Raw genomic sequence first — 14,716 nt, forward strand, 5'->3', positions numbered from 1 at the left:
ATCAGCAGAACTGTTACATTCCAACGTGTTTTCACTTTTTTACATAATACAGAGAAGAATCAGCTTTGCCTTCCTTTACAACAAAACCCTGTGCATGGATACTAATCCCACTAAATCCCAATATCATCTTTTTAAAGCATTTGCTTATTGCAGGAGAATGTCTAAGTGAGGGAGGGTAAATACTTAGAGAAGAAAAAAGCTGGAAGCTAATGGGTGTGTGATATGGACACATCACCCACGAACATGCTGTAGGATGCACTATGGTGATGTAAGGAACAAACCATCTTTCTCATCATGTGCCCAGAGGCTCTCAGCCTGACACTTGAAAGAAATGGTAAGCTTGGGTTTGTTTTCAGAGGGCTTGTTCCAGGCAGTCTCTGACATGTTACCCTGGCTCAGGGCCGCATGTTGTGAACTGGGCATTTTAAACACCAGCTTTGCCTATGGAGAAGTGAAGGAGTGTATGCTACTTCTCCTTGCAGAAGTTACAGCGATTCAGTGAGAACTGACTTTGGCTTCACAACAATCTGAAGGGGAAAAAGCCATTATGAAGCCTGGCTTAAATGGCTAATGTGAAATACAGATGTGTCATTTTGCCTTGCCCCAGTGTTCACAGAGGCAGGGCTGAGCCTTCTGCTGCTGCCATGGGTCTTACCTTTTTCTTTGAGTGTCAAGTTGAAAGCAAGTTGCACTTTTGGGTCCCTAGAGGAAGTGTGCAGTGCCTCATCCCTATGGCTTCCCCAGCGTTCCCCTGGGTCTTTGTTCCCTTCCTCACTGTCTCCTTGTTTTTCTATTCCTTCAGCCCAACAGTATATGCAGACAACAGGGAGAGAAGTGGGAGCTGGTATTGTTTTCCTTCTTCCATCTCTGCAGTCTAGAGCTATCCCAGTAGGATAGGAGCACCATATGCCTGCTGTCATATCCATCATGGCATGAATTTGAGGGTGGCTTCTGAATTTGAAATGAACTAGCAGCAGTTCTAAGCATCTTCCTGAATGTCCTACTCTTGCTGCTGTGTTTTCTCTATTTGTTAAATTCAACCTCATGTTAGAGAGGGTATTGTCTTGCCGGCTTTGCAGCAGGAAGGCAGTGCAGTAGGAAAGGATACTTTACTCGTCAGTTCCCACTGCTTTCATCTGTGATGCCAGTCTTTGCAGTCACATCTGTGAGTACTGCAAGAGAGTAGGAAATCCACCTAGTTGTGTTGCTGTAGGTGCTTTGTTCATCCTAGCAGTAGTGTTTGTCTCAGGCTTTTTCTCACTTAAAACCCTTATGTCATCTTCTTGTTATTCTTGAATGTGTTTCCTCCTGCCCTACTTTGTGTCCCAAGAATGAAAAAGTTAAAAATTGACAGGAAGGGTTTTGCAGATAACTGCTTATTTTTATTACTTCCTGCAGGAAGAGTTTGAGAGGAAAGGTGCTCAAAGGTTGAGAGGAAAGATGCACCAAGCTGCAGTTCCACCTGAGAGGGCATTCTGGCTCCAGCCAATTCTTTCCCTAAATATTCTTTCCCAGCTTTCATTTCAGAATATGACCATATAATACTGGAAGAAAATACAGCCTCATGTTCTTACTCTTAGGTCGTCCCCTATTGCCTCTCAAACTTGTGAGACTTCTGAAGTGTTGAGATGCTTGTGTTTATGTTTCCTTCCAGGGATCAGGCAGTGGTTGGACTGCATGTCCTCAAATGAGCACAAGATGGTCATGTGTTACAGTAGAAATCCTTGCTGGTGAAAAGTGAAGTCATTCATTTCCTAAGTTAGTTTTGTAAAAACCCAATTCTTTTGTGTTATAAGGAAGAATAAAATAGTGGTTTTGACATCTTCAGAAAAGGTTTCCCTTTAAAACTTTCTTGGAAACAGAAACACTTCAGTTTCTTCAAGAAAGTATAAAAGAGCTTGAGATCTCAGTGAAATATTCGGCTCCCGTTTTCTTCATTCATAAATTCCTCCTTGGTTGGTGCACTGGAAGTTAGTTTTCTGAACTGCTGAAGAACAAAGCCAAGTGCTCTTGTTCCAAACAAAAGGTTGTTTGTGTAACCTGTGTACTGGAGTGTGCTAAGCAATTAGAAAGCATGTGAGAAAAGAGGAGTTCAACTCATTGCCAACCCTTCCATTTTCAGGTTTTTTAAATTACAAAGTTTCCCTTGTTTCTTGGATGGAATAACACAGATCCAGATCCAACGAGCAGTCTGCCTTCAGTGCACTGATAAATTGTTCTTCATTTTCTGGAATAGGTTAATTTCATTTAGGTAAGGCAAGGCAAAAGGAACAGGCTTTTTGGGGCATTGCCAAGTAAGAAGATTAAGTCAGCATCAAATCCATTAGCGAATTGATTTATCTACTTTGGCCAACACCATTTCAGCCTCTTTGTCTTGCCTTTTTTTCTCTCTTGGGTGGTAATTTAAGTAATTCACAATCTTGCATTACATAGTGGTTGCTGTGCTTAAAACTAGGCTTACTGCTCTCTGAATATTTTTTAAGCAGATCTAATTTAGTTTTATCTTTTTCATGGCAACTTTTTCTTCTTCTGTGAATGTACCAGTTCTTTGAAAACTCATGTGACGTTGTTTCTGGGAATATGCAATCCTGATTGTTGTAGGCTACTGCAGAACATGCCTGCAATGAAGTTGCCCCTTAATTGCCCAAGTATACATGTCCATTATGATTCAGTGTCAGCTCTGACCTTTCTTTCAGAAGCTCTGTTCCTAGTCTTCGTAGTTGGCCTTCCTGTAGTTGTCTCACCAGTCTTTGTTTTTCCTCATTTTAGTTTCCTACTGATTAGAGGAATGGAGCCTTGTGAGCAGTGGTTATGGTGTCAGTTGAAGTCAACCTCTGACGGACACTTTTTCTGCCTTTGGCTTATTTATAATATGTCTGTCTTTTGTGGATTCTTTGCTAATTTCCTAGTCTTGGATTTTGCAAGTCCTATCAAGAAACATGTGTGACATGAGCAACAACCTCTCAACAGTATTGTGATGTTACATCTGATTTTCTTGGTCTTTAGTGTCATTCATACAGAAGATGCATTAAACATTGAGCATCAAAATGAAGCCAGTTTTCTCATCAGCTGCTGCTGTGTCATGGGAGTATGAACTAGCCTGAACTAGACTGAAACTCACCCTCGTCTGGCATTTTATAATAGCTGAATTACCCAGTTTCATGAAAAACTGGAGGACACCCTATACGTTTTCTAATGAGTGCAATCGCTCACAATGCCCCTGCTCTGCTGGGGACCAGTTTCCATTGTGTAGAAACTCATTTATTTATTTATTTTAATGAATCATCCCATTTCCTATAAAATGTGTAAAAAGTTGGCCTTCAGGAACAAAAATTCCTGGGGAAAGGCAGGCAGCGTGATCAGACACACTTTGTTTCTCTAGGAAACCAGGGTGAAAACAAGAGAGATGAGCAGCACTGATACTCTGAGATTTATACCTATGAGGGAAGAGTGTATTGGTGTCCAGCTAGAGTTGGTAGGTTCTTTTACTGTGAACACCACCTTCATGTGTTCGGAATATCTGTAATTTTTTGTTTACTAGTAAAGATATAGCAGCAGCTCTATATCTAACAGCTTGTTCATATCTGGAGTCTCCAACCATGCATCTTTGTTCTTGATATTTTCCTGTCTCTTGAGGAGGATGGTGACAGGACCTGTTTTATGTGATTACTGGAATTGACTTGCTGGAAGCTGATATTGCTGTAAATGCTGCCATTATCCCAAAGCAGCCTCTGCATGTGCTTTAGCCCATGCCTGTCTTTCAGGCAGTCTGAGAAACTTGTAGCATTTACCATAACAGTGATTCGCAGTGCCCTGTCTTCCATAATTGCCAGATCATACGAGGATTGCGCAGAAATTTCTGATTTAAAAAGCACAAATAACAAAGTGAAGTAAAGAGAATAGGTGTGTTCCTATCAAAGAACACTCCAAGGTCTGTAGTGCAGCTGTAGCTGTTCCTTCTTTGCAGATGCTTCAGTAGGTATTGCTTCTGTCGAGCCACATCCCTTTTGAGTCTCTGCCACACAGGCTTAAATGTTCCCATGCCAAGTGCAGGGAACAGGATCCAGCAGTGTGTTGTGATATGCATGCGTATCATGAGCACAGGGGGCGTTTTGATCTTTTGATGAAAATTTGATTGCTTTTGCTCTTAGTACTTCAATGTTCTTTGCTTGTTCCTTTCCTGAGTAGGTATTACAGTTATATATAGCAATGTCTTGTACAGTTTCTGGTAGTTTTAGTGGCTTCACTCTTGTTTGCTGTTACATACTGCTATTGTCATGGCTAGGGTTACAAAGCCACACTGTTGTACATAGACAGCAAAACTCTTTTGCTCACGTGAGCAAGTGTTCAGTTTTGGGAAGCTAAGAGGTTGTGTGTGAGCTTTTTGTGAAGTGAGACCCACTGGGAGATGTGCAAGCAACAGGAGCCTAAAGGGGAAACCAAGCCTTGACCTCAGTTCCCGAGGCCATGGTCTCTGGGAGCAAGGAATTAGCTTTGGGCTCCAGTTACAAAGAGAGAATTGTCTGCAGGCTCTGTGTGACCACCTCTGTTCCAAAATAGGCATGAATCAAACAAGCAACACTCACAGTTTACCCATAAGCCACATCACTGCTTTCTCAGATGCTGACCTATGAGTCCATAGGGAGCTTCTACCTGTGCCAGGAGGACAACAGCATGTTTGTTCTCATGCAGTGTGATTTACAATGGACCTTTCTGATTATCTCCTAGAAATCAGCTGGGGAGTTTTCTCTGGAAGATATCTTCAGGTGCTTTGCAAACTGGCCCAGGCTGCAAGCATGGAAGTGTTGAAAGTTTGGGAATGGACCATGATCACATTCAATTGCATCCAGCTTAAAGCATAAAAGAGTTCCAACTCAAGTGGAAGCTGAAGGCTAACTGCTGGATGCAGCAATCCAATTTAGGAATTAGTCAAGGGCTGTTCTTACTCAGACCATCACTGCTATGAATCCCCAGTGATGTTAACCCAGTTATTTCTATCCTTTTCCAGGGCCAGCAGCTCCAGACACCTTTAGCAGCAAAATGTGCTTCTGGCACTACAGTGGGGTAGTGACTCCATCGTGTTGCATGAAGAGTGTTGCCTACTGAATTTTACAGTTGCATGCGCTGCAGTTAAGCATTTCATATCTAAACCCCTTATGGCTTGGGAGACTGGGGGAAACACCAGGATAGGTAAATAGAGCCATGCTTCTGCCAGTTTTATCCTTCTTCTTTTGGTTGTTCTTGCATATCACAGGCTCCTGAGCATGCTCTGCACAGGGCTGCTCAAAAGAAAGTGTTCAGTTTGGGAGAACTGCCCAAGAGCCAAAAGGTGAGCACATCAGAATTGTTTTAATTTCTGTTTCTATTCTGCCTTCCTCTACACAACACCCTTGTATTTTTAAACATCAGTGGAGGCAAGGAAGGCCAAACTTGTGCTGTCAGAGTAGGAAACCAAAATATATAGAAGCAGTGGTTTGCTCATGCTACATGGCAATTAACTGGGAGAAGTCCTGGCTCATAAAAAGAATGGGTCTCTTGTTTGTCCTTACAGTCAGTGCTCTAGTATGAGGCTAGGTCTGCCTAATTAAATGCAGAATTATGCAATGTGATCACCTCCTGCCCTCTAAAGAAATACAGAACAAAACTTGTCAGCACTGCACCCTCCTCCTGTGGGATAATCTGGGGTGGGCTGGCTGGTTATGCACTTCATTCGGTTATTTTTTCAGTGTTTATTTTGGGCTTGTTTGAAGCATAATCATCCTGTCCCTCTGGAAATCAGCATCCTTCAGGCAAAATGTATAACTTGGCTTGCAGGATACTTTTCGGTCTTGAGCATTTCTTGGTAGCTGTTGTGGTACTGCTACAAAATTGACTTCAGGTGTGGCTCGTGTAAGCCTCATGCTCTCCTGTTCCCTCCTGGCAATCGCAGCAGCCTTCCTAGGTGAAACCACTGCCTGTTGGTATAGAGAATTTGGGAGTGCTGATGCTTTGGGACAGGTATGGCCTTGACCTATCTGGGAAGAAGGAAACGCGTGGTCTGGCCCAGGATGGCATTGGTATTGTTGCTACAAAGCCATCAGCTTTCTCTGCGTTGAATGCTTGCGTATTTTTAAGGAATATTGTAGCATCAAGTGAATAATGGTAAAATTCAGTCTGGTAAGATTTATTACTTCAATACTGGAGGGTTCCAGCTGATAACAGATTAACATATTCATAGGATTTTAGGAACTGCTTGAGTATTAACAGTTACCTTTTAATTTGAAATCTTTGCAAGGGTCTCGTGTCACTTCTGTGCTAATGACTTGGCCTGTCTTCATAAGAGGTTGAATTTCTTTACATAGTGTTTTGAGACTAAATATGAAAAAGGGAAAATGGCCCTTAATTTTAACAAGTTCCCATTTGGTTTAACAGCTGCTGTGATTTCTGTCTTGTCTTTTCGGCTGCATTTGCCACTTTGGCAGTGTCGTTTTGGCTGTCAGAGTCTTACAGAGTTCTAATGAAGTGCAACACTTTTTTTCTTTTCCCCACAGCTGTTATTTGTCATTTGATATAAATCTTCCTTATTAGAGTTTTCTTCCTGAATAAATGATAAAAGGACAGTTGGTATCAGAAACCAGTGCTGGCATGAGAGTTTCTGCTTTGTTGCTAACTTCTGTTTGCTTTTAAAGTATCTAAAACTCTGAAAATGAGAAGTTGTTCTGCACTGATACCAAAACACAGCCGCCCCTTAATAAAGGTCCAGAAGAAGATGTAATTAAAATGATTTTTATTCAGCAAAGAGTGAATGTCCAGCTGCCATCTGTGTCACACCAAGGGAAAAATCACCTCCTTCAACTTTTTCCCAATGTAATGATAAGTGATATAAAGAATGCTATGGAATCATGTGCGCACGGCTGGTCTCTAATTTTTAGCCTATTCCACAGACTCCTGAGCTCAGATACAAATTTGAATCTGGCTGGCCTTAGCCAAATGAAAGTTATGAATCTCTGGGGTGTAAACATTGTAAATGATTGCTGTGCTCAACTGCAGCAGCTGAAGGCACGTCTCAAATATGGTTTTGACAGCAATACAATTAGAAGGTCATGACTTAAAAGTGAGTCTAAAATCCAGTAATCCAGACCTTCACCTGGCACTGTAAGCAATTCCTTTCTTTAACCATCAGCCAAAATAATACATGATGCATAACAAAGGTAACTGAAGTGCTGAGGAGCTGGTCTTTTCTACTTCATTTAATACTGTGAGGGTTTTTCGTCTCCTCCTGGAAGCAAGTGTTTCTCACAGGTCCAGAGGAAAAGGCAGCTTCATGCAACTGTGGTGATACACTGATGAGATGGCTAATAATGGAGTTTGCAGTTGTGATGCCAAAGTGATGCCTGAATGGCTGGTCATGGAAAGGCACAGGAGGAGGCTGAAAGTTTGTGTTGCTGGTTGCCTTCTGCTCTGCCTTGGTGTTGCTCCTGTGTGAACACAGGGCTAGCGCAGCACTGAGCACCCACAGTTTTCCCGTAGGGAATGATGCCAGTAAACCAGGTAATGGTTGGTAGCCCAGAGCATGCTGCTGTTCTCTGGCTTCACGAGTGTGCTGAGATCTCAAAGGATTTTTGCCAGGAAAAGGTTAAATTGTTCTGGAGTTTTATCCTTTGGTCTAGGGCCTTCCTGGTGTCCTTAAATTGGATATTTCCATGTTCTCTAATCTTACATCCTAAGGGTGCTGTGGGCTGGCAATACCTCCTGTCCTGTCCATTACCCTCTGGATCACTTTATGCATCACAGTCAACATTTGAGACCAGCTGGCAGGCCAACTGCATTGTCTGTTTCACTGCAGGAAACCATCCTTTATCCCCCTCTGAATCCTGATGGAGTAATGATGACAGATAATTGATTGAATGCTTTTTCCTTTCTTTTGTTTATTCCTCTCTTTGAACAGACTCCCCAGATACGCAAATAAAATCCTTAATTAAAATTTGTGGATTAATGCATAGAACAACAGATCTTTCTCTTTTCCTGTTGCCGCAATATCATAGAGAGTTTCTCTGCTTTTCACTTGTGCTCCCCTGTCAAACATTTTCAGCTGTCAAAACGGGTAAGTACACGCTGGGCTGTTGTACAGGCACATCAGATGCATCAGTGCTTTTTAGAATGCTGGAAAGAAACAGCAATTTAATAGTCTGGGGTTTCTCATGTGCTGTTTTGTTGCTTGCATGGAGCAGTGTCATGGGTCATAGTCCCCTATAGAAGGATGGTTCTTCATGCTCTGCGATGGGGTAAACACCATCTTTGCTGGAGTGTTCCTTCAGAGTTTGTGATGTAAGAAATGCTTGTCAGAGTGAGGGCTGCAGGATCAGGATCCCCCAACACCGTACTACTATTACCTGTTTGAATTACAGCAGTTTATGATCAATATGATTGGCATCTTTGTATTATAAAAAGAAAAAAACTGGTTTGGAATTGTTTTCTATAAACTGCCGCTCAGTTTGCAGAACCGAGCATGCACTTCATGTCTGCAGACTGGAGGTTGGTGCAATACAAGCAAACGCACAGCAAATGGCAGGTAAAAACAAACAAGAAAAGGAGGCTATCAAACCTAATAAAGAGTCCTGTTGCACACTGAATAAAGCTTTTATGACTTTATCTTTTTGCTCGGGGCAAACAGTACATTTTGTTTCTGTTCTGCAGTGAGCATAAGCTTTGGAAGGTTAAACAGAGAGTATTAGGTTATGGTAAGTGATCATCAGAGGCTTGCTTTACAGTCATGGCCTGTTAAATTGTTTACTGAACCTTATTTTGTATCTCTGTGGCTGATGTGAGTCTTAATTCTGGTTTATCTCACTTTAAACATGAGTCTGTTGAGTTTTTCATAAAACTTGAAAGGATGAACATAAAGTTTAAGGTGCTTTTTATTACAAGCCACAAATAGTAAGGTGTCACCACAAAAATACCAGTCATTATGTCATTGTGTATCTTGGCAAGTTTTATCAACAGAGCGTTTTATATCTGCTGTTCTACAACTGTCAGTCATTCTGGCTGCATCAGAACAGATGCCAGGATCTGCTCCCTTCTGGGAAGAGGTTGAGACAGTAGTGGTCTGGTCATGCAGTGAGCCCCCATGGCACTCATGTCCATCATGCTTATGGGTCTGCTGACCTTGAGGCTGTTGTATGTGATTTGTTTGCCTCAAAATGCTATGTTGGGCACTGGCTATTTGGGAGCAACTTGGCCGCCTGCAAAGTGGCTGGCAGGAAGGGGCAATCTGGACAGCAAAGCCCTCTTTCCTCCTCAGATGGAGCAGAAGTTGATCTGCAAAACTGGCTTTTTGCTTTGGTGCATCTCCTGTCGCTCAGGGCGTTCCAGTTTCAGCACTGGGTTTACAGATAAGTGTTAACTTAAGGCTGCATTGAGCATCTGTATCTTGTTAACCTGAAGCAAACAGTTCTGTAGTATTTCAGCAGGGATTGTGAGCATAAGAGAGCTTTATATGGACAGCAGAACAGGAGTTTTGAGTGCTTGCTTTGGACATTTTGAGATGCAGAAAAATAGCCAATTTTCAGAAATTTTTTTTACACATCCCTGCTACCATTTAACCCCGCTTCTAGGTTTAGGATACCTAAAACACAGCCTGTGTGTACCCAAGGACAGCCCACAGCTGTCCCTGTGTGGGAACAGCAGGGAGAGGCTCGATCTCTGCAACTGCAGCTTGTGCACCGAGGGATTTCCAACAGCCTCTTGAGGCAGCAGAGCCAGTGACCCTTGTGTTTGTGCAGTGATGCCCAGTTAATCTCTGTAGGAGAATTATGTCCTTTTGTATGAAAGTCAGGTGCTGTTCAGGCAGCCTGCTGTTGAAGACCTTCATATATGTGGTTTATCAATTTTCAGAACTCATTATGGTATTTCCACATTTCCTAGCACCAGGACTTGACAGTAAATCCTCAGATAAACTGTGATGTTGGATAATCCAGGTGAAATGAGAAGCAGGGCCAGGGAACTGCTGGAGCACAGGAGCAGGCTTTTGAAGTGAGCCAAAACAGGATTATTGGAGTCTGGGAGGGAGGCAAGGAGCTCAAAGGCACAAGTCTTAGGGCAGAAGGTATTCTGGGATAAATTCCATTTTGTATTACTTGCTCATACATGCTTAGATCCTGCTCTGCTGCTGGGCTTCAGGCTGTTCCATGTTTTGATTTGCTTTCCCAACCAATTTGTGGCTTACACTGTGAGCAGTGTATCATACCCTGGTAATCTATAGCTTTGTGTGAGAGGTTTTATAGTTGCTCTGAAAAGGTGGCCAGGTCAGTGTTAACAGTGTGCTTGTGACAATCTTGCTTTCCTCCACTAACCATGCTTCTTCATGTATGACTCTATAACTGGGTAACAGAGCCAGCAACTGGGTAATAAAAACAGGACGGAAAATGTGAAAGCTCCTGAGGAAATATACTCACATGCCAACAAAGAGAAAAAGATACATCGGAAAATAGTGTCACGGAAGCAGATAATTTTAAATTTGAGATAAAGTCCAGCTGGTACTTTTATGGGCAGGACTCCTTTGGTTTATAGTGGAAAAATGGAAAAAACCCCTACAGTAGTGGAGACCATTGGCAGGAGACTGCTCTTTACCTTTCCTAAAGCCACACATCAGATGGCTTCCCATTCTGCAGTGGTTTTGGGAGTGAGGGTCCAATCAGAGGACAAAGACACAAGTCTTTGGCCACAGGGTGCAGCACACGGTGGTCTCATAGCAAACTAGGGACTGCAGGCTGAAGCAGTGTTTAAGTCAAGTGACTCATTTTAATAATTAGCCAACAGCCAGTTCCCATACTTTGAAGGGTATGTTCTGCTTCAGAGGCATGCAGTGTGCCCCTTCTCTGCATGCACTGATTTTCAGGACTGACTGGCAAGTGGCTTTTCTATGGCTCTGACCTTCATGTTCATCTTGCCAGAAGAAAAATATGAAGTTGACCACATTGCCAAATAAAAATGGAAGATGGATTTGTTTCTGTGAAATAGTACTGAGTGAACCTTTCTGATCTTATTTTCAGGTATTCATTACCCTGCCAGGGCGATAGTTCTTCTATTTGGTAGGACAGCCAAGACTGCAAGGTGAAAGCACAGCGCAGGGGATGGCAAGTTTGCTCTCCAGGTAGAACTGGAGATTATCCTTGTCTTGATAAACCCATCTAATTTCTTTTCATGCTGGAGCAACATACAATGAAGTGGTGTCAAAATAATATGCACAATATTGTGCTCCTGGATTAAATCCAAATTACTAAATCTATCCTAGGAATATTATATTCACAGATTCCCCCACCCCCCCCAATATTTCTAATTCAACTGTTCAAGTTAGTGAAGAAAGACTGACAGAGACTGCTCATTACTCCCAGCAGCTGGCAGTGATGTGAGGCTGATAATTTTCCCTATGATTTTGCTAAACTTTGGATTAAATCCACTGATGTGCTGTCTTAAGTAGGGAATATCCAGCTCTGTTCTGCTTTGCCTGAGTCAGGCCTGGGTGTTGAATGTGGCTGTCTTCAATCCCCAGCAAATGCAGAGGATTGCTCTCCAACCTCCTGTGTATGTGAATGTATATCTAAGTGAGACAGGTCCAGTGAAAAGGGAGGGTTGTGGCTCCATCAGCGGAGTCTGTCTCCAGCATTCTCTGTAAGTCTCCTAAATTGGGCTGCTGATCCCTCTGTCTCTGTTTTGCTGTCTTGAAAACTGGTTTGGAAAGCCTTTTCAAAAGGAAATCCTGGTGCTAGGGACACATTTTGTGTGTATTTTTGATCAAATGAATAAAAGATTTGCTGCACAAGAGTATTCCTTCTCCAGAGTGCCTGCATGAGCACTGAGCCGGATCAGACGTGGTTCTGCCCTTGAGAGTGGGCACAAATAGAGGTAATTATATGAGCACCAGGTTCAGTGACTGCAATTTAAAAAGCTCTAAGTGAGATATTAGATCAGCAGCACTGAGGTACAGCAGCCACGGAAGTTGTGTGCTGTGGTAAACCTGTGTATGTGAAATCTCTCTCTAAAAAGATTTCAACACTTTGCATCACATCTGCTAATACTTATTTTTAAAGGATGCTTGTGTCAGCTGCCTCAGCTCCACGCTGCCGTGGGCTATTCTCAAGTCTGGACTGTCTTCCAGTCAGTGTGAAGTGGACTCTGCTGCCTGATATGAATGGTTGACTTGTCCTGATAGTTTTTGTTGGCAGTAAACAACTACAGTGGCAATGTGGCTGTGATTTCTGCCAGCCCTTGGGTGTACTTTCCAAATACTGAAGCCAGTGACCCGGCTGAACCGAGGTTTCAGGGAATCCTTTCATGGGAACTACAGAAAAAAATACACTTTTAGTGTTTTTTCATATAATCTTGTAGACATCAGGATATGAGGGTTTGATGAGAAGGCTCAGGTGTGATCAGTCACCTGGGATGTTGCATTGTAACACGTAGGGGCGTAGATATTAACACCTTAAATGTGTTAAACATAGCCTCTCCTGGTACTCTAGTGATATTTACTTTCCTGCCACTGTAGATATACCTGAAGGTAGTAGAGTTAGAAAAAACAGCCACTTTTTCAGTGTGCTGCCCTCTGACTGCAGTGTTGAGCTCCTCTTGAAATGATGATTTTTCTGGTCATCGAAAAGCTGAATATTGACAGATATCTTTTCAACATAGCTGACCCTGTAGTTACACCAGTTCCCAAAAGGTATCAAGGTCCCTTTCTTAATTCCCTCCCCTACTCTGACTTGCAAACTGAACAGAAAGGCTTTTTGCCTAGCTAGAAATACACCACGCTCAAAATGAGCGGTAGCATGCTGGCTGATTAACAAGGAGAGAAAATTGTTCTTTCCTACACAACTTGATGGAACACAGGACCCTGACCCACAGCTATAGCTGAATTAAGGGCAACACTTCAAGTTTAGAATTTTCCTGAGAAGGAATATGCAGGTTAATCATGCGTAGCTACTCTCCATTGCTGTCACTAGTAGAACTAAGTCTTATTTTTTAGGCCTTCAAATTCCAATTGGATGGTAGACTGAAGCCCATGAGAAGAGCTCATCAAGAGGAGTTCTTTAGTGTCAAGTTGTCTACCTGAACCTATGCTAACCTCTCACCATCTTTCTTTTTCTGTAGGCAACATCTTTGTCGTCAGTTTGTCAGTTGCAGACCTTGTAGTTGCAGTTTATCCATACCCTCTGATCTTGAGTGCGATTTTCCACAATGGATGGACCATGGGAAATGTCCACTGCCAGATAAGCGGGTTCCTGATGGGTTTGAGTGTCATTGGGTCCATTTTCAACATCACAGCAATCGCAATCAACCGCTACTGCTACATCTGTCATAGCCTTCGGTATGATAAGCTCTTCAACATGAAGAACACCTTCTGCTATCTCTGCTTGACCTGGATACTCACAGTGGTGGCAATTGTGCCAAACTTCTTTGTTGGCTCTTTGCAGTATGACCCCCGGATTTACTCCTGCACCTTTGCACAGACAGTGAGTACATCATACACCATCGCAGTGGTGGTGATTCACTTCATCGTCCCACTGTCCATTGTGACATTTTGCTACCTGCGTATCTGGATTTTGGTGATTCACGTCAAACACCGGGTGAGACAAGATTGCAAGCAGAAGCTCAGAGCAGCTGACATCCGGAATTTCTTGACTATGTTTGTAGTTTTTGTCCTTTTTGCTGTGTGCTGGGGACCATTAAACTTTATTGGCCTTGCTGTTTCAATTAATCCTTCACATGTGCAGCCACACATTCCAGAATGGCTTTTCGTCCTGAGCTATTTTATGGCCTATTTTAACAGCTGCCTTAATGCTGTGATCTATGGGCTTCTTAACCAGAATTTCCGGAGGGAATACAAAAGGATACTGCTGACACTTTGGACTCCCAGGTTTCTGTTCATTGATGTGTCCAAGGGTGGGACAGAAGGGATGAAAAGCAAGCCATCTCCAGCTGTAACAAACAACAACCAAGCTGAAATGCATTTATGAGTCAGAACAGTACTATTTATTCTGGATTACAGTTGTATATATAATATAGAAGAGCCTTTCTATGTGTGCATTTCACAGCTGGTGTTGCTGGGCCCCTCGTGTGAGGAAGGAGTCTGCTTCTCATATGAGGAAGGGGTCTGCTACCTTTCACGTTTAGCTTATTGCTGCGACATCAAGGCTTTGAATAGTTTTCAGAATGAAAATGACTGATCTTTATTTATTTTGTTTAATAGACCATCTTTCACCATGTGCCTATTTAATAGGTTTGGTTGCTTTTGTCACAAGCATTCAGTATGCATGGAGAAATGCAGTTATGCTTGAAATGCAATCTTCAAGAGCTGGCAAAATTGCTGTGTATTACAAACAAACCTTTCTCCCTTCCTTCTGAATTCTATTTTTTTAGCATTATCATGACCCAAACTATAGCAAACAAAGTGGAAACTGTGTGGCTTTTCACCTTTTCAGTTAGGCACCAGTAGTAGCCAGCAGGCATACATATGGGCATGATAATGTCCATTGTATGTGTATTAGTTTTCCTTTTTCTTTTCTTATAAGGTTTAGAAGCTAGCCTGCGCCAGATGTAAGGCAGGCAAAAGCCAGACCTAGTGAATGTCTGATACACTCATTTTAATTGCATATCTACAGGTATTAAGTACCCTTGCACTCTCCTTCTCAGGCCACGAGTAAGAGTATAATATATGACATAATCTAATTGCAGGAAGATA

At 42.5% G+C, this 14,716-nt stretch overlaps 1 protein-coding gene across 1 annotated transcript in view; it reads left to right on the forward strand.

Moving 5' to 3' along the window:
* Positions 1 to 13,991, forward strand: part of GPR50 (G protein-coupled receptor 50) — a gene marked incomplete at both ends in the record, with an annotated part of 31,215 nt that extends 17,224 nt beyond the window's left edge. The window contains one exon of the mRNA XM_080624909.1: positions 13,126 to 13,991. Within this exon, the coding sequence (XP_080481035.1) occupies positions 13,126 to 13,991 (866 nt within the window). The remainder of the gene's footprint in view (positions 1 to 13,125) is intronic.
* Between the last annotated feature and the right edge of the window lie 725 nt (positions 13,992 to 14,716).

Source organism: Psittacula echo (genome assembly GCF_963264785.1).
Source record: "Psittacula echo genome assembly, chromosome: 8".
Lineage (NCBI taxonomy): Eukaryota > Metazoa > Chordata > Aves > Psittaciformes > Psittacidae > Psittacula > Psittacula echo.